The sequence below is a fragment of the Ahaetulla prasina genome, chromosome 12 (genome assembly GCF_028640845.1).
Source record: "Ahaetulla prasina isolate Xishuangbanna chromosome 12, ASM2864084v1, whole genome shotgun sequence".
Taxonomy (NCBI): Eukaryota; Metazoa; Chordata; class Lepidosauria; order Squamata; family Colubridae; genus Ahaetulla; species Ahaetulla prasina.
The window spans coordinates 21,473,534-21,492,986 of NC_080550.1; the positions used below are offsets into that span (position 1 = coordinate 21,473,534).

At 42.0% G+C, this 19,453-nt stretch overlaps 1 protein-coding gene across 1 annotated transcript in view; it reads left to right on the forward strand.

Moving 5' to 3' along the window:
* The window catches only part of GAN (gigaxonin), a 42,245-nt gene extending 22,835 nt beyond the window's left edge, over positions 1–19,410 (forward strand). The window contains exons 5-11 of the mRNA XM_058155285.1: positions 1,086–1,207; positions 4,218–4,330; positions 4,438–4,587; positions 7,859–7,995; positions 8,841–8,969; positions 13,107–13,216; positions 18,298–19,410. Of these exons, the coding sequence (XP_058011268.1) occupies positions 1,086–1,207; positions 4,218–4,330; positions 4,438–4,587; positions 7,859–7,995; positions 8,841–8,969; positions 13,107–13,216; positions 18,298–18,488 (952 nt within the window). The 3' untranslated portion in view covers positions 18,489–19,410. The remainder of the gene's footprint in view (positions 1–1,085; positions 1,208–4,217; positions 4,331–4,437; positions 4,588–7,858; positions 7,996–8,840; positions 8,970–13,106; positions 13,217–18,297) is intronic.
* Positions 19,411–19,453: the final 43 nt, after the last annotated feature.

Below are 19,453 nucleotides of genomic sequence, written 5' to 3' on the forward strand. Positions count from 1 at the left end.
GAATTTACAGTCACAGACCTTATTGGGCTTGGAGAGCTGCCAGGCCGATATCTTCAAAACTTGGCAAGGAGTCTCTGAGTCATGAACCAATTAAGCGAACTAATTGTCTCCTGCAAACTCCCACTTCCCTTTCGCTCCTCTTTTATTCCCTATGGGAGGGGCCATTCATTGTCCACCTGTGGCCTTACTTCCAAGTCAACCCTTGTTCTTTAGCTGTTCCCTTCATTTGGGAACAGGCTCCAGCTGTTCGTCTGCCTCACTGATGTCTGACTCCGAAGGCAACTGATAACTGGCATACGGCCCTGGCCTCTGACTCCCCAGTCTCCAGGACTGGTCCATGTTCCTCCCCAACCTCCTCACTGTCCGAATCTGCTGGCAGGCCACAACAGTTATCACTCAACACAGGGGCTTAGCTCCGTCTCTGCTGTCAAGCCAAGATCTGGGAAAGACTCTTGGCAGCTGCCAATCAAGTTGACTCATCTCACTTTTTATATTAAAGTAATTTTAAAAATGGTGAAATGCCACATTGTAACCAAAGTGTCATATTTTATCCCCAGAAAAGTTTTAAATTGACCCTGTAAACCTTTGTAGAAAACTATAAAGAATGATTAGTTGCATCCTGAATTGACTCCTTGCTGGGTTATATTTAATGATCAAGATCCACAAGGTAAATTGTAATCTACCATATCCTTCCCTTTCACACACACACACACCCCTAATGGATTAATTTACTAACCAAAGTATTAAGGTAGGAATACTTTCATATCAAAATAATTGAGTTCTTCTCCTGGATTTTCTTTCTCTATTCCCTCCATTCCGAAGAAAATGTTGTGTTCTCATTGATACTTGTTTTATAGCCAGGAATCAGATTATAATATTCCCCCCCCCCCCAAAAAAAGGTTTATTTGGGATTGGTTCATCTCAGCTTCTTACTGTTTTTCCTGGTACTGATTAGCTTGTGCAGCATATTGCAGGCCAAGTCTTTCTGAAATAATTAAGAGAGAGATCTGAGCACTTTTTAAAGCGTTTAACAATGAATTGTCCTATACCGCCGAGTTAATTTCTGCTTTTTTCTTCCTGTTCAGCTCCAGGAAGCCCTCAGCTGCAGTGCGATGCATGTGCCCTTTGTACGATCGTCACAGACAATTGTGGATAGAGCTGGCTCCTATGAGTACAGCCAGGATAAACCACAGTGTGCTTTCTGCAGGTGGGAAATACGCTTCCCTCCTTCCCTTGAATAAAAAAAGGATACAAATCTTTTAAATATTTACAAAGTCAAATCAGCTTTTAGGTACTGTCAATCAGATCCTGGACCCTCTAAACTAGAGATAAGTTAATTATTCACTAACCTGTGAATAATTAACTTATCTCTAGTTTAGAGGGGGGAAAACAGGAAGGAAGGAAGGGAGGAAGGAAGGAAGGATAATTTTGCTAGACCCATGTGGTTGTTGTTATTAGTTGTAAAGTCATGTCCGACCCATCACGACCCAATGGACAGGCCTTCCTATCCTCTACCATCCCCTGGAGACCATTTAAGCACACGCCGACTGCTTCAGTGACTCTATCCAGCCACCTCCTTCTCTGTCATCCCCTTCTTCTTTTGCCCTCAATCGTTCCCAGCTTTGGGCTCTTCTCCAGGGCGTCCTACCTTCTCATTAGGTGGCCAAAATATTTGAGTTTCCTCTTTAGGATCTGGCCTTCTAAAGAGCAGTCAGGGTTGATCTCCTGTAGGACTGACCAGTTTTATCACCTTGCAGTCCAAGAACTCGAAGGAGTCTTCTCCAGCACCAGAGTTCAAAGGCCTCAATTCTTTGACGCTCAGCCTTTCTTATGGTCCAACTTTCACAGCCATACTTTGCAACTGGGAAAACCATAGCCTTGACTATACACACTTTTATTGGCAGGGTGATGTCTCTGCTTTTTAGAATGCTGTCTAACTTTGCCATAGCTTTCCTTCCCAGGAGCAAGTGTCTTTTAATTATACCCATCTGATATATCAATTAAATAAATATTTGATGAGGTGACCGGTTTTTGTCTAATAAATACAAGCCAATATTCAGAAGAGATCAGTGGGAAATGTTATTGTATTCATAGCTTTTCTGAGGTTTATCCTCTTGCTATTGTATTCTAAGAGGTACGGTAGGTTTTTACCAAAATAAATTTTCTTTGCTTCCATTTCCTCTGGCAGCATCTTCAGGGGGCACATATTTGTGGAAGTTAGAACTGGCAAGATTGTAGACACAGCATCACAATTTGATCCCTGACATTTTATATGCGTATATGATGTACAGTAGGTGCACATATAGAAGGGTTGCAGCTTAGAATTGCAATATGGTGGACTATCTGGCCATTTTGGAGAGGCTGTCATTTCCCATTTAGACATTGTGTACAAGGAAGTGCTATAAATGTCTTAGGAACCCAGTCATATTATATATATTTTGTTATTTTTTTTAAATTTTCGACTATGCATATAGTCAGAATACAGAATAACAGAGTTGGAGGATAATTTGGAGGTCTTCTAGTCGAACTCCCTGCTCAAGCAGGAGACCCTATACTGTTTCATACAAATGGCTGTCCAGTCTCTTCTTAAAGGCCTCCAGTGGTGGAGCACCCACAACTTCTGAATCCAAGCCATTCCACTGATTAATTGTTCTCACTGTCAGGAATTTTCTCCTTAATTCCAGGCTGCTTCTTTCCTTGATTGGCTTCCATCCATTGTTTCTTATCCTGCTCTCAGGTGCTTTGGAGAATAGGTTGACCCCCTTCTCCTTTGTGTCAGCCCCTCAGATATTGAAAGACCAGTATCATCTCACCCCCTCGTCGTCCTTTTCACTAGACTTAGACACACCCAGTTCCTGCAACTGTTCTTCGTATTTTTTAGCCTCCGCTCCCCTAATCATCTTTGTTGCTCTTCTTTCTAGAATCTAAACTTTTTTTTAATAACACACATTTTCTTTCCTGCCTTTTTTTACATGTAACTCAAGACAGCAAATATCCCTAATACTCCTCTTCCCTACTATTTTCCCCTCAACAACAACCCTCTGATTTGAGTTGGGCTGAGAGAGAGTGACTGGAGTAGCCCAGCCAGCATTCATGCCTAAGGGGGAGGCCTAGAACTCAGTCTCCGAGGCCAGTTCAACATTACTACACTAAACTGGTTCTTTTACTCTTTTGATGTGATCCTTTTGGCCTTTGCTGCCTAATAGAACTTGTTAAACATCTTAGAGCCAGTAATTAGGTATATATACATTATAGTCAGCCATAGTATTCTTAACTACGTTTAACAAACTACAATGGCTATGTTTGTGGTTATGAGCCGTGGTGGCACAGTGGTTAGAGTGCAGTACTGCAGGCTACTTCTGCAGTAGCTGCCTGCAGTTTGGCAGTTCGAATCTCACCAGGTTGAAAGTTGACTCAGCCTTCCATCCTTCCAAGGTTGGTAAAATGAGGATCCAGATTGTTGGGGTCAAGATGCTGACTCTGTAAACCGCTTAGAGAGGGCTGTAAAGTACTGTAAAGTGGTAAAGTCTTAATTGCTATTGCTATTCCTATGTTCACAAAACATACTAAGCCAAGAAGATAAATGAATAGTTTAGTTTGGTGTCCACTATATCTGCTGGATTATTCACTCAATGAATAATCTGCTAAAATAATTGCAGATTTAGTCCAGCATATCCATTGTCGTGCTCATGAGAAGATCTGGGCAAAACGTTCTGGAGTTGGTACAACTTCATTAGGCTGTAAAGTCAGACTCAAGCTACACTTCTCATACACAACGGGGTGTGGTTGGACAGGAATCTTATTGCCAGCTAGGAAGAAGTGTATTCTCCAGAGCACCTGAAGGTAGGACAAAGCGTAATGGATGGAATCTTATCGAGAGAAATTCAACCTAGAACTAAGGAGACATTTTCTGTCAGTGAGAACAATTAATCGGTGGAATGGCTTGCCTCCAGAGGTTGTGGGTGGTTTCTAAGAGAGATTGGACAGTTCTTTGTTTCCTGCCTGAGCTGGAGGTAGGATGAGAAGCTCTCTAAGCTCCCCTCCAACTCTGTTATTAAAACTTGAAGATGCAGCACTTTTAATAGTTTCTGTAATTTAATCCCAACGCTCCTTTCTCTCACCAGTTGTTGATCGTTCTTATAAAATGCATGCGCTCGCTCAATGTGCCATCATTATAACTTGTGTTTTGAAATGTATCTCTATGGCCTGTTTCTCAGAGGGGTTCCTGTTTGTCCTGGGAGGTCAAGATGAAAATAAAACTACGCTAAATTCGGGCGAAAAGTATGATCCAGATACAAATACATGGAGCCCCTTGCCACCCATGACTGAGGTAGCTTTCAGTTTGCTTATGTAACTCCATAGCTTGTATTGCAACCTAACAAAATTTGCAGAACTGTCTGATTGAGAGTTCATTCTTGCATCTCGTTTTTCCAATAGGCACGGCACAATTTTGGTCTGGTTGAGATTGATGGGGTGCTATACGTTTTGGGAGGTGAGGATGGCGAACAAGTGCTCACTTCCATGGAGTCCTTTGACATTTACAATAGGACATGGACAAAGCAACCAGATTTAACCATGATTAGGAAGGTAAGAAGCAAGCAAAAGGAAAAAGCAAAGCTGGTCAGATTTCTTTCTGAAACTATTGCAATATGTCTCTCTTTTTTCCCCACTCCTTTTCTCCACGTGATGGGTTTTCTTTTTTTTTTAAAAAATAAAAGATTCTTATCAAGTATAAACATAAAACAATAAACTCTGGTTTTCCTTTCTGTACCGTTCCCCAACCCACAAGAATCTATTTCAAAAAAAAAAAAAAAAGATGCACTTGAATTAAGAGGTTTTAAATCTCTTTGGGGCTTATTGCCAAATTTATCTTAAAAGAGACCATAATGTACTAATTGCCATTAAACAGATTGAAAACCAAATGGAGCAATTGCTTCTGCAAGAATTACAGTATCTACTAAACAAGAGACAAGAAGGAAAAAGGTAAACGAGGAAAGAAATAAAGGAAAATTAAGTACCGATTGAGGAATTTATAAGGCAGTTATAATGTTTCCCAGAGTTGTTGTGAGTTGGCTGTCCTCACAATTAAATATATACATCCCTAAAGTTGTTTTGCTACAACTTTGGTTCAGGGGCGATCTCAATCAGTTCCTCGAATAGATAAACCTATGGCAATCTAGATGTTATTGGACTTCAATACCCATGCATCCCAGCCATAACCACTAATATTCAAGGACGATGACAATCGTTCTCCATTTGTGTTTTCAAAGGGCTGCAGATTCTCATTTCCTGATAGGCCAGTTCTCATTTCACTTGTCTCAGAAACCCCAGACCTTTCCCTGACTGTAGAATTGTGCATATTGGCCTCAAGTAATGGACTCAGAGGGGGTGGCTCAGGGGCTAGGATGCTGAGCTTGTTGATCGAAAGGTCGGCATGTGAGGTTTTATAACGTCTTTTGAAAAGCTACCGGTAGTAGAAGCTCCAGATGAAAGACCTTGCTCCAGCCAGCTTAAATCAAAAATAAGAGGAAGAGGTTCATTTTGTTCACTTCATATTGTTTTTCAGCCTCAAAACAGGACCTGTGTGCTTCTGAGAAGCACTTTTAAAAACTCAATGAAGACAGTCGTCCAAGTAGACTTGGCTGGAGGTTGAGTCATGGCAACTGGGCTTCTTTTGCCTTTTGGTTTGAAACGTTTTGCCGCTTATCCGAGTCGTTTCCTCAGTGAAGAGTGAACCAAAGAACCTACTTGCATAAGCAATGGAACGTTTCCAATGAAAACAATTTTTCCCCCCAGTTGCCATGACTCAGCTTCTGAACAACTTTTAAAAAGCCACCAAAAGGGCAGCGAAACCGAAGAAAGAGTTGCAGGCTCTTTTAAAAAATGGCCTCAGAACTAGCAATTGCATCGAAAAGCTCATCTCAAAAGCTCTTGGTGGTTCCAGAAGAATTCTTACTTAGATACTTAGATGGATTCCCACAGAATAAGCTTCTTCGCTGACTACACTGACCTGTCAAAAGATAGACGGACACAATCTAATACTCATATAAAAATAACAAAAGCTTTAAAAATGGGGGAAAAAACCAATATGCAAGGGCTGCCACCTTGAATGGTAATCGGGCCCAAGAAATCCACTTGATTTCCTTGGTATTTTAAATTAATCGGCGTCCCTGTTATGATTCCTGTCTCGCTGTGCCTTTACTAGCTGTCTCCTGCAAAACTTTAAAGCTTTATGTTGGCAACTTTGCTTTGAAGATCTTTTGAAGCAGCATTTGAGGCCTTGCAATTCAAGGAACTTCAATTGTTCCCTTTGGACAGAGATCGGCAACCTTAAACTCTCAAAGAGCCACAAAGGTCCTAACTGGAAGCCCCCCCGTTCAATTCTGGAGCCGACCGGAAGTCCGGTTCCCCCACCGTAGAGTCTCCTTCTAGCGCGGTGTCCTTTTCCCTTTACCTGTCCTAACCGAAAGCCCTATCAATTGTGGAGCCGAACGGAAAGCCTGTCCCTTATCATAGAGTCTCCTACTGGGGCACCGTGCTTCCCCCCCTTAACCGTAAGCTCCTCTCAAAATTGTGGTGCCGACCGGTAACAGAGCCGCAGCAGAGGGATGAAAGAGCCACATGCGGCTCCAGAGCCGCGGGTTGCTGACCTCTTCCTTTGGATATAAAAAATCTAGATAGTCAAAAGCAGGAAGTTGAATTGTTCTGGCAAGCTTGAGCGGAGCCTGATGAAAGCGTAATGAAAGAACTTTTAATGCTGAGCTGGACCAAGTCTTGCTGACTTTGATGGGCTCCAGAGATCGTTACCATGCTCTTCAAATATGCAGCCTTGGTCTCTATCATCCTGTATGACTCTTTAATAAAACAATGTGGGAGAAAAAAAAAGAAATAATAGAAAAAGGCCCTTTTTAATTGGCTGGTTGTCTCAAGATATGCTGTTTGAACAGTTTAGGGAATTCTACCTTTAGGAAGAAACACCTGCTTGTTTCTTTTATCAAAGCAACACCTGTCTGTTGCTTTCATGTATCTAAAGCAGAAATACTACTTCTACCTCTCCTTCAGGTTTGACAATTAGGTTTTTGGCACCTTTCCCCCCAACCCCTGTATTCTGCCAAACTTGGCTTCAAGGAGGCCTCAGAGTCAGATACAATCAATCCAGAGATCAAGACAGTTCAAAGCATTAAAAGGTTTTTATACAAGGAATAAAATTCTGGTCATAATTTAGCCTATGTTGATCACAACAGAAATTTGTCTGCAATTCCCTTCCTCTTCCTGTTGTTCCTCCTCCTCCCGCCTCCTTTTCCTCTTCCTCTTCCTTCTCCTCTTCTTCCTGCTCCTCCTCCTCCTCTCCTCCTTCTCCTTCTCCTCCTCCTCCCCCTTCCTCTTCCTCTTTTCATGGTATGAGAAGGTAAAATCTTTTGTGAATCTAGTATAATACAAAATGCAAGTGTTTAGGCACAAGTTGCCTTTAGAAAATGAGAACAAAGTACACTGGAGCTAATAGAACTGATTAAACTCTTTCCAGGCACTACAGAAAGAGAAACAAACCCGTGTAGCAAAAAATTGAATCTCAGCAGAGCCATCCTGTTGGAGTTGCCTTCCTATGTTCCAAATAACGATCCAGATTTTAAAGCACTCCATCTTGCGGACTCTTTTGTTTGGTGTTTTTGAATTGTATCAGGAATGGGATCTTTTTTAACCGTCTGTTTATTAACGCGTGAGGGGACTTCCTCTTTCTCTTTTAGGAGTTCATCATTTGTATTACTGTCGTATTGCTGCCTTTTGTCGGGACATTGCGGCGCATTGACTCACCCCTTGCTCTGAGTAACAGGTGTTGTGTGCCTTTTTGATTTTTAAGATCGGTTGCTATGCAGCTATGAAGAAGAAGATCTATGCGATGGGAGGTGGTTCCTATGGAAAGCTCTTTGAGTCTGTGGAATGTTACGACCCGAGGACTCAGCAGTGGACGGCCATCTGCCCACTGAAAGAGAGGAGGTGAGTAAGATATTAAGATTTATTTAGATGAGCCGGGGTGGTGCAGTGGTTAGAGTGCAGTACTGCAGGCTACTTCTGCTGCCTGCCGGCTGCCTGTAATTTGGCGGATCAAATCTCACCAGGCTCCAGGTTGACTCGGCCTTCCATCCTTCCGAGGTGGGTAAAATGGGGACCCAAATTGTTGGGGGGCAATAGGCTGACTCTGTAAACCACTTAGAGAGGGCTGTAAAGCACTGTGAAGGGGTATATAAGTCTTAAGTGCTATTGCCATTGTTATTAAGATTTAGGTTAATAAATAATGCCCAGGTTACTAGATCCATCCACCATTTCATTATTCTCACAAGCCATTCGGTGTTTCACACATTAAACCTGGCGTCATCTTTATCAGTGCTTGGATTTAAGCATTAACCTGGCCGTCATAGATGGTAGAGATTTTGTTTAGATGTGTAAGACGTCTGTTGCAGGGAGGTGTCCTTGGCAAACCCCAAAGGGGGAGACTCTCTGCAGCAACACAAACATTCATTGCATGTATCCAGCCCAGGGGCCTTAGTTTGAGGAGCCCTGATTTAGTGCAATATAAAAAATGCAAATAATTTTTCTGCAGACCACCAAAATTTTCTCGCGGACCACCAGTTGGTGACCGCTGCTTTAGACTTCGCCTGAGATATGCAGGAGAATAAGAGGCAGGAATAGTAAGGTGGCAGCTTACGCTAAGGAAACGTCCTTACCCAAGCCTGGATGAGGTTGGGTGAAAACTGCAAAGACAACATGGGAAGGGGGTTAGTTAACATGCGTGCTGAGTTAATGTCCATGCTTAACCTGTCTCATCTTTCCCTGTTTTTCAGGTTTGGGGCCGTGGCGTGTGGTGTGGCTTCAGAGCTCTACGTCTTTGGCGGTGTGAGAAGCCGCGATGACAATCAAACCAGTGAGATGGTGACGTGCAAATCAGAATTCTACCATGATGAATTCAAAAGGTAATTATTCCGTCTATAACGGAGTCTCGTCCAGTCTGTAAACCAGGGGTACGCAAACTTGGCAGCTTTTAAGACTTGTGAACTTCAACTCCCAGAATTCTTCAGCCAGCTATGCTGGCTGGAGAAATCTGGGAGTTGAAGTCCACAAGTCTTAAAGCTGCCAAGTTTGAAGGCTTCTGCTGTAAACGGTTGGCTGTTGCCTTCTTTGGCCCTTGGAAGCTCCACTGAAGAGCATTTATTATAAGAGCTGCACCTGGGGAATAATTCTCAGTTGCTCTCCCTCTAGCCAATAAAGCCGCCTTTGATTGATTACCTCTGCAGATAATCCTTCTCAGTCTTGTCATTTGGTGTATCTTCAGCTGGCTTGAAAGCTGGAAATCTTTGGCAGGGGAAGCCAATCATTGCTGAAGCTCTTTCCCTTCAAAGGAAAGGCATCTTGCGGCATTCGCACATTGGAGTGCTGCCTGCCCTCGTGGAAAGAAAGTTGGCTAGGAGGGTTACTATAATCTGGCCAGTTTGCTTACTTTTATAGAGTTGTGCGAAAACATTCAGTAGCTTCCCAGAACAGCATCCCTCCTTGAAGCAGCCATCCATCAAATCTTTATTCGGTTGTAGACCAGCATGTAGAATAGAGAACTCACAGTTAATTCAAATGAAATAGAAAAGTAATGTGCAGATAAATAGAGAGGTGGAGATGGATGGGTGGAGAGAGAGAGGGAGAGGGATGGAGTGTAGGGGGGGGAAAATATATAGAGAGAGATTCTAATCTAAATTATCATAAGAGGGAGTAAAGTTAGTCCTACAGCATAAACGACAGAATACTGAGGAATATATGGCTATAGATAGCGCATGAAAGCTGCTGCAACCTTTGGAAGGCTCATCGCCTCTTTGAAAGGTTACCTTTGAAAGGTGTTCCTAATTGTCTAAGGATGCAAGGACAAGCCTCCTTCTGCGTCAACCAGGTTAAGAAAGAAACCCTGCAGGGATTTCCGGAACGCCACTACATTATTGTAAGAAGAGTGTTCTTCAAACGTTGGCTACTTTGTGGATTTCAACTCCCAGAATTCCCCAGCCACGTGGTAAGGTATAATAGCAGAATCTTAGCTTGTCCACGTTCCTTTTTGCCCGATCTTATACGAAATAACATCAATGCAAAGTTTATTTTGAATACTTTCTTTACTATTATTATTATTATTATTATTATTATTATTATTATTATTATTATTATTATTATTAAATGTTTATTCATTTCTTATTTAAATATTGGACACAGTGCAACCATCCTGGCCTTATCTCCGCCATACATGCTAAAATATAAAACATATATCATATATACTCTTCGTACATTGCTGATTATAAGCAATTATTCTGCCCAATGATTCAGATGTGGTTAGAAAAAAAATGATTGGACAAAGAATAGAATTTAAACCAGAATTATTTCTATTAGGAATCATAACAAAGGGCCATAGTAAAGGGTCAACATATTTAATACTACACATCATAATAGCAGCGAGAATGGTATGAGCCCAACAATGGAAAAGTGAAAATATACCTTTAGAAAGGGAGATAATAAAGCAAATATTGGCTAGTGCAGAAATGGATAAATTGACGTTAGAATTAAAAAAAAAAAACGAGAGACAGAATACTATGATATACGGAATAGGTTTTACCAAAGGTCAGAACTGAGAGGTGGGAGTTGGAACAGGAAATAATCAGGATTTGTAGACCCAAAATATGATGTAATATATGTAAATATAAATGAGTACATTTTGAATCCTTTCGCATCTTCCCTTCTACCTCGGAACCCTGTCATCTCCGTGTAACCTCTTTGCCTGAGATTTTTGGGTCAGGTCTAAATTCTTTTACACCCTTGAACGTGCTATAAGAAATGAAGGTGTACATTGACAGACATCTGAAGACAGCCAGAAACGTCAAAGCAGCCATGTGGGGCCTCTTGAAAGGATGCTGTTGCTTTCATGCTCCCAGAGGAATGCACCGCTTGCTTTAATGCCTTGTGCAAAGAGCGCTTCTGAATTCTTTGCACAACCCTACCCTGTTTCCCCCAAAATAAGACATCCCCTGATAAGAAGCCCATTCGGGCTTTTGAGCGCATGGCAATAAGGCCAAGCGCTTATTTCAGGGTTCACAAAAATATAAGACCGGGTCTTATTTTCGGGGGAAACATGGTAGTAGGCATGTTAGTGGTCATTTTAGTACAGGTAGTCCTCGACTTAACAACAGTTCATTTAGTGACCATTCGAAGTTAACTGACGCTTGAAAAAAGTGACTGATGACCATTTTCCCCACTTAAAACAGTTGCAGCAACTCCATGATCAGGTGAGCAACAGGCTCACAGTTATGATGGTTACAGTGGTCCCAGGATCACGAGATCACCTCTTGCGACCTTCTCACAGGCAAAGTCAACGGGGAAGCCACTCCCTTAACAACCGTGTTACTAACTTAACTCAGCGGTGATTCCCTTAACAACCCTGGCAAGAAAGGTTGCAAAACGGGGGCAAAACCCTCTTCATAAATGTCTGATTTAACGGCAGAAATTTTGGGCTCCGTTGTGGTTGTAACTCAAGGACTACCTGTATCTGCAATGCAATATGACTTATACTGCTGTTAACCAGAAGAGGGTGCTATTGTACTATAAAAGAGGCTGTGAGGATTTATAGGAAATGGCTACTAATTATTAGAAGCGATTTATTTCTGTTGGTTATGGTGGGTTGTTCAGTCCACTACTTGTGTTGTGATTCTTGTGCTTCATTGTACAGTAGTTGAATTCCAAACTTTTTTGGGGGGGAGGGGAGGGATGTGTAACTCCTTAAACTCTGCACCAGGACTATACATCGCCTTCCTTCATAGCACATGGTCTCAAATTGAAATGTTGAAGAATTGATCGTTGCCGCCTGAAATTGGGGGAGCGGGGAATCAAACCCCTTGCAATTCCCACCCTTTAGTTCAAGGGCTTGAAATATTCAGGTCCAGACCAACAGAGGCGACAGACGGTGCCACAAGGACTGTTTCCCATAAAATATACAGCAGCAACAACAAATAATAATTTGCAATCCTCTGATACAATTTTTTTGCCTGGGGGTGATAAGGCCCACGATTCCTGTCTCACGATTGGGCTGGCCTTTGGATGAGCATTCTGTTCTTCAAAAGAATCATGTCCAGGCTTTGTAGATACAGGTAGTTCTCAAATTACAGCCATTCGTTTAGCGACCATTCAAAGTTAAAACCTGGAAGATCAAAATTTGGATGTTTGGCAACCAACCGGCAAGTATTTATGGGACGGTTGCACTGACCTGGGGTCATGTGATCACCATTTGCGAGCTTCCCAGCTGGCTTCCAACAAGCAATGGAGGGTGGGGAAGCCAGATTCACTTAATAACCACATGATTCATTTAACAACTGTGCCCAAAAGGGTCATAAAATGGAGCAAAACTCACTTAACTGCTTTGCTTAGCTTTGGGAATCGAAGGTAAGCCGAGGTCTACCTCTAGTTGTGGTAAGAAAACAATAACAATGAAGAAAGTAGCGAAAACAAATAACAAAGCATTTCTTGCATTGAACTGCCTTTCTGCTGCTGCCGAGCTTGGTCTAGCCCTGTTTATTGTACCTGATGGCGATTCTTTGAGATTCAAGCTAGAAATATTTTCCAGAGATGCTTCCTGAAATACTTCGATCAGGAGGTACAGGAAGTTGAATGCCAAGCCCTCTGTGTACAGAACTTGCATTCTGTCACTGATTCACCCAGCATATGAGTGTCAGCAGCTATTAAACAAAACGTTAAGTGCAGCATTGGCCAAAACAGGAAGCATGCAATCTATTTCTGGTGCTTTCGGCTGCAAATTCTATAAAAGCCGCATCCCACCTGTTTCTGCAATGTGAAAATGACTTGCCTTGCAATCAAGGGGCTTTGAGAATATTTGAGAATATTTAGGAACATTGTGAGAAACTTGTCCACGGGATAAGTCACCTTAGTGGGAAATATAGCATCGGTTTTAAAACCCTTCAAAGGATTTTAGTGCGCTGCGTGAGCCATTTGCGAATGTCTTTTTAGATCTTTCTTTAAACGCTGCTCATTAATGTGCATATTTTTACCTCCTAAACTGTTGCCTTTCTATGCAGATGGATCTATCTGAGTGATCAGAATTTATGCATCCCAGCCAGTTCCTCATTTGTGTACGGAGCTGTGGCCATTGGGGCCAGCATATACGTGATCGGGGATTTGGATACAGGTTAGTGCCTAAACCAGTAGTAACATGATTGTTGTTTTTCTAATCAAACATCGCATTGCTACAAGAGAGACTTGGCAAACTTTTCAAGGGTCATCTTGTGTTTTATTTATTTATTTATTTATCACGTTTAGAAACTGCCCATCTTCCTCATAGAGCATCTACAAATAAGATATAAAAACCGTATAAATATTACGATACAAGGCAGATTGTGGCTCTGTGGCTCAGACTGGTAAGACAGTCTGTTATTAACACAGCTGCCTGCAATTACTGCAGGTTCTAGTCCCACCAGGCCCAAGGTTGACTCAGCCTTCCATCCTTTATAAGGTAGGTAAAATGAGGACCCAGATTGTTGGGGGTAATAAGTTGACTTTGTATATAAATATACAAATAGGATGAAGACTATTGCTAACATAGTGTAAGCCGCCCTGAGTCTTCGGAGAAGGGCGGGATATAAATGCAAATTAAAAAAAAATCAAAAAAAGATTAAAACAAGTAGAAAATGTTTAAAATTCAGAATTAAAAAGGAGGGAGGGATGTCAGTGGCCTTCAAATCTTGAGTTTAGTAACTCTGCTGGATACGTGAAAAAACAATTATTTAAATTGTTACATTTAAAAATGTAAGCTTCCCTTCTGTAATCAAGCTGCAAATATATCCTGGGTCACAAGACGGTTGTTATTAATTCCAACTACTCCAGTTTAGCGTTTTTTGGAAAGCTACACTGATCTACAAGTGCTGCCCCTTAACATGTTAAATATTCCCCCTTTACAACCAAGTTGGTATAGTTTTATTTGAAACTTTACAGTAACCCACAATCTCATTCACTTGTTTTTGGCTTAGTGCAGCATGGTAACACACCCATTATAGTTTACCTGATACGATGGTTGGGCCATTATGGTTCATTCAGCCATCCCTGTCTTCTATAAAACACACAAACACACATTTAGCATTGTGTGTAAATTTACTTTTTGGTAAAGTTAAAGCAGGGAAAGGGAATGAATAAATGTTTTAAATATTTCCACCCTAATGTTTCAGCCTGCCCTGCCCTTTCTGGTAATAAACCAGAACTGCTTAATCCAGTCGAAAGCAATGTGATTTGGATTATCCAAAAGCTAAACCAAACCACTAAAAGAGTTGTGTGTGGAGAAGGAAGCCATGACAGTCTTGGAAACCAAGAAAATTCTTTACTTGAGCATCGTTGGGGAAGGAGACAACCGGTAGAAGCTCTTCCCCTGACAAGTTCATTTGTATCAATTATAGAAGCTGAGTATGCCATTGGACTGGCTTTCTTTTTTTTTTTAATGTTCCTTATAATTATTGGTCCATACCAATTTGCATTCTCAGAGAAGATATTTCTGCCAGTTGATGATGGGTTTCTGGCATTGATCATGAGGTTGGCACTGTTCTGACCTAGGCTTCCCAAGAGCATGAAGCAGACTCCTTGTCCCGACAAAAAACCCTTTTTATTAAGTTACTGTGAATTCCTCTCATTCACATCCAGCAAAGTGTTTCAAGGGAGAATTTGCAGCCAATATCTTCAAAACTTGGCAAGGAGTCACGGAGAGTCAGGAACCAATTAAGCAAACTAATTGTTTCCTGCAAACTCCACTCCCCTTTCGCTCATCTTTTATTCCCTGTGGGAGGGGCCATTCATGGTCCACCTGTGGCCTTACTCCCAAGTCGACCCTTGTCCTTTAGCTGTTCCCTTTGTCTGGCAACTCTATGCATGTGCACACTGGGAACATGCTCCAGCTGTTCCTCTGCCTCACTGATGTCTGACTCAGAAGGCAACTGATAACTGGCATACGGCCCTGGCCCCCTCTCTGCCTCCAACGCGGAGCCCTCATCAGAGCCTTCCCCAGACTCCAGGACTGGCCAATGTTCCTCCCCAACCTCCTCACTGTCTGAATCTGTTGCCAGCTTTACTGGCCACTGGCCGTCACAACAGACACAGATTGCTAACAGACTCTTAAAGACCTTTCCCATCCATGCTGCCTCTATTGAATCATTCAGCGTGTGTTTCTCTCTATCTTCATAAACAGGATCATTAGGGATGATGTCATCAAACAGCGCCTCATAGTCTTCCATTACTAACCATGCAGCTGGCATCTTCCCAAAAGGCTAGTTCAGATGCCTCAAAACCAGCTACTTCGCAAGAGACCAAGCAATTAATGTTCTATTCCTTAATTATTCTCTAACCTTTTACAATCAACAGTTTGAAAGCTGATACGTAATTACCAGAATACCAAGAGTTGGAAGAGTCCTTGAGGTCTTCTAGTCAGGGTCCCCAACCTTGGCCACTTTAAGATTTGTGGACTTCAACTCCCGGAGATCCTCAGCCAGCTTTGCTTTGCTGGTTGAGGAACTCTGGGAGCTTTGCTGGCTGAAGAATTCTGGGAGTTGAAGTCCACATGTCTAAAAGTTGCCAAGGTTGAGACCTCTGTTCTAGTCCAGCCCCCTGCTCAAGCAGGAGACCCTATACTGTTAATATTCTTCGGATGTGAATAGTTCACATGGTAGGAGTTTTTTTGACTTGCATTTTTTTTTAATGTTCCTTATAATTATTGGTCCATACCAATTTGCATTCTCAGAGAAGATATTTCTGCCAGTTGATGATGGGTTTCTGGCATTGATCATGAGGTTGGCACTGTTCTGACCTAGGCTTCCCAAGAGCATGAAGCAGACTCCTTGTCCCGACAAAAAACCCTTTTTATTAAGTTACTGTGAATTCCTCTCATTCACATCCAGCAAAGTGTTTCAAGGGAGAATTTGCAGCCAATATCTTCAAAACTTGGCAAGGAGTCACGGAGAGTCAGGAACCAATTAAGCAAACTAATTGTTTCCTGCAAACTCCACTCCCCTTTCGCTCATCTTTTATTCCCTGTGGGAGGGGCCATTCATGGTCCACCTGTGGCCTTACTCCCAAGTCGACCCTTGTCCTTTAGCTGTTCCCTTTGTCTGGCAACTCTATGCATGTGCACACTGGGAACATGCTCCAGCTGTTCCTCTGCCTCACTGATGTCTGACTCAGAAGGCAACTGATAACTGGCATACGGCCCTGGCCCCCTCTCTGCCTCCAACGCGGAGCCCTCATCAGAGCCTTCCCCAGACTCCAGGACTGGCCAATGTTCCTCCCCAACCTCCTCACTGTCTGAATCTGTTGCCAGCTTTACTGGCCACTGGCCGGTCACAACAGACACAGATTGCTAACAGACTCTTAAAGACCTTTCCCATCCATGCTGCCTCTATTGAATCATTCAGCGTGTGTTTCTCTCTATCTTCATAAACAGGATCATTAGGGATGATGTCATCAAACAGCGCCTCATAGTCTTCCATTACTAACCATGCAGCTGGCATCTTCCCAAAAGGCTAGTTCAGATGCCTCAAAACCAGCTACTTCGCAAGAGACCAAGCAATTAATGTTCTATTCCTTAATTATTCTCTAACCTTTTACAATCAACAGTTTGAAAGCTGATACGTAATTACCAGAATACCAAGAGTTGGAAGAGTCCTTGGAGGTCTTCTAGTCCAGGGGTCTCCAACCTTGGCAACTTTAAGATTTGTGGACTTCAACTCCCGGAGATCCTCAGCCAGCTTTGCTTTGCTGGTTGAGGAACTCTGGGAGCTTTGCTGGCTGAAGAATTCTGGGAGTTGAAGTCCACATGTCTAAAAGTTGCCAAGGTTGGAGACCTCTGTTCTAGTCCAGCCCCCTGCTCAAGCAGGAGACCCTATACTGTTAATATTCTTCGGATGTGAATAGTTCACATGGTAGGAGTTTTTTTGACTTGCATTTTTTTTTATTAAGTTTCATTATAAAACAAAAATACAGAAAACAAAAACAAAAAGAGAACCGAGAGAAAGAGGGAAATGGAAAAGAAAACAAATACTGACTTGTGATGTTTTTGTTTCCACACACAAAAAAATACAACCTCGGCCTTTCGCTTTGACAATATTTAAAGCCATTTCTACATTAACAAAATCATTCTAATCAGCAAAACCTAAAATCAAAGTTTCATTTTTTCCGCCACTTCGATCAAAAAGTCCAGAAGTGGTTTCCAAGTTGAAACAGAACTAGATAAATTCTTCTCTTTAATTGAAACCGTTTTGCCATCTCCACTAACCCCCATCCATTCTTCCATTGTGGGATTTAGTGTGTCTTTCCATCTTTGTGCGTATAAGATTCTCACTAGTATCTTAACAGTCCAATTGGTACTTAACTGTTCCCTTTTTCAAATGTCATACCCCTTCACAATTACTTCCTTCTGGCGCATCAGTGTTATGGCAAATAAAATGTTAGGGGTTGTTTTTATCTTACAAATGAATGGAATATAATATTCTTTGTTGGCTAAGTGTGATTGGACACACAAGAAATTTGTCTCTGGTGCATAAGGTCTCTGTGTACATACAAACAACAAAGTGATAGGTCATAGATCATAGATGCAATCACTAATCATAAGATACAACAAGTGATAAGATCGCTAGATTCTGTAGATTCGTCAGAAACATGTCTAATCCACCATAGTTATGTTACATAACAAAGGTGGCAAACCCTTCGCACTACTTATTCCTTTCCCCATTTAGTATTAAACTGACAACGGGCCACACAGTTTATGGATTGTAATTTTAGTATAGTTAGACCATGTATAATTGACAGACTGGATTTTATCATAGATATTAGTTGTTATTTATTATTTTACAGTAGCATTTTTAATTGTATATTTACCGAGTGTTTTTCTTTGTTCTGGTCTCTGGTCTCTGACTGTAATAAACTGAACTGAAGCGATAAATCAGAGATACCAATAGGAGAAGGTATTAGGAAAGATAGAAAAATGAGAAGATGAGAAGGATAATAGCAACACAGCCTACTTACATGAGTAACTATCTTTAGGCCTAAGATAGTGCAGGGGGGAAATTAGATGTTCAGCAATGTGACTCTCATCTTTATCTCTCATCTAATGGCTTCCTTTTCTAAAAGATACCGAATGCTTCTTTTACTGCCTGCCTTGTTGTTGAATTTGGTTTGGCTTTTCGTTTTCAAAGCTGCTTCTCCCGGCTTCCCAAACTAACCCTGCCGTTCGATTAGGTACCAGTTACGATTACGTGCGGGAATTCCGAAGAAGCACTGGAACATGGCACCCGACAAAACCTCTCTTCCCGTCCTACCTTCGCCACACCGGATGCGCCGCTTTGCGCATCGCCAACTGCAAACTCTTCCGCCTCCAACTCCAGCAGGGGCTGCTCCTCTCCCTCCGCGCCCGCGTCCCTTCTCCTTGACGGTCCTTCACGCAGCCGCCCGGAAGAGTGCCTGGGGAAAGCCCACTGTACTGATAAAAACTGCTTTATGTAAACAGAGAAGCCAACGTCCTGCAAGCAGACCTTTAAACCGTATACTCGGCTTTGGTATGATAACCGTTCTAACTTTTCTTTCATTGCTCAAAACGCTTAAGCCTCGGCCTGCCGCTGGAGGGGCTCACGGTAGAAAAATGGAAGAGGTCCCGTTACTTACACATGTTAAGCCACACGGCTGGAGGCCGTCCCTTGGTTTCCAACGAAGAACAATAGTGTGAAAAGAAAACTTACGGAAAATGAGGCAGCATTTGCAGGATGTGTTTTCACCAAGGGGGAATGGTTGTGAGTAACAGTATTGTGTTGACGTAGGGAAGCCCGGCTGGCAGGCAATATACTGAATGAAAAAAATCACACTCCCTCTCTCTGTCTCTGTCTCTCTCTCTCTCTCTGTCTCTCTCTCATGCCAAAAGAGACTTTTTAAAGATCCACTGAGAGGGGAAGAAAACGGGCAGGTGAACTTTTATTTTCACAGCTTTTTTTTTGCAATGGGGAGGCCTCTGCCCGGAATGACACGTAAAGCCATCATTCACACTTTTTTTATTCCTAGGAATTTTTTTTAAAAAAAACACGAAATGGACTAATCTCTAAAACCAAGCTCAGCGTTGTGCTGTTAAAAAAGGGAACTAAATATGATTACATACTGTAGGTCTTTATTATTTGTGGTTCACCTTAAAGGTATTTTGGACTTCGGGAACGGATCTCAATTAATGAGGTGGATGAGGATGAATTTCAGAAGTGCCATACATGATTATGAACGGGGCAGGTAGCACATATTTAGGGTGGGAGTGGGGTGGTAGAAGAGCAATTAATACAAGGAGAATATTTCCAAACATGAGGAATAACAAATGCTGCGAATTTCAGGAGTTAAAAAAAATTATTCCTGAACGATT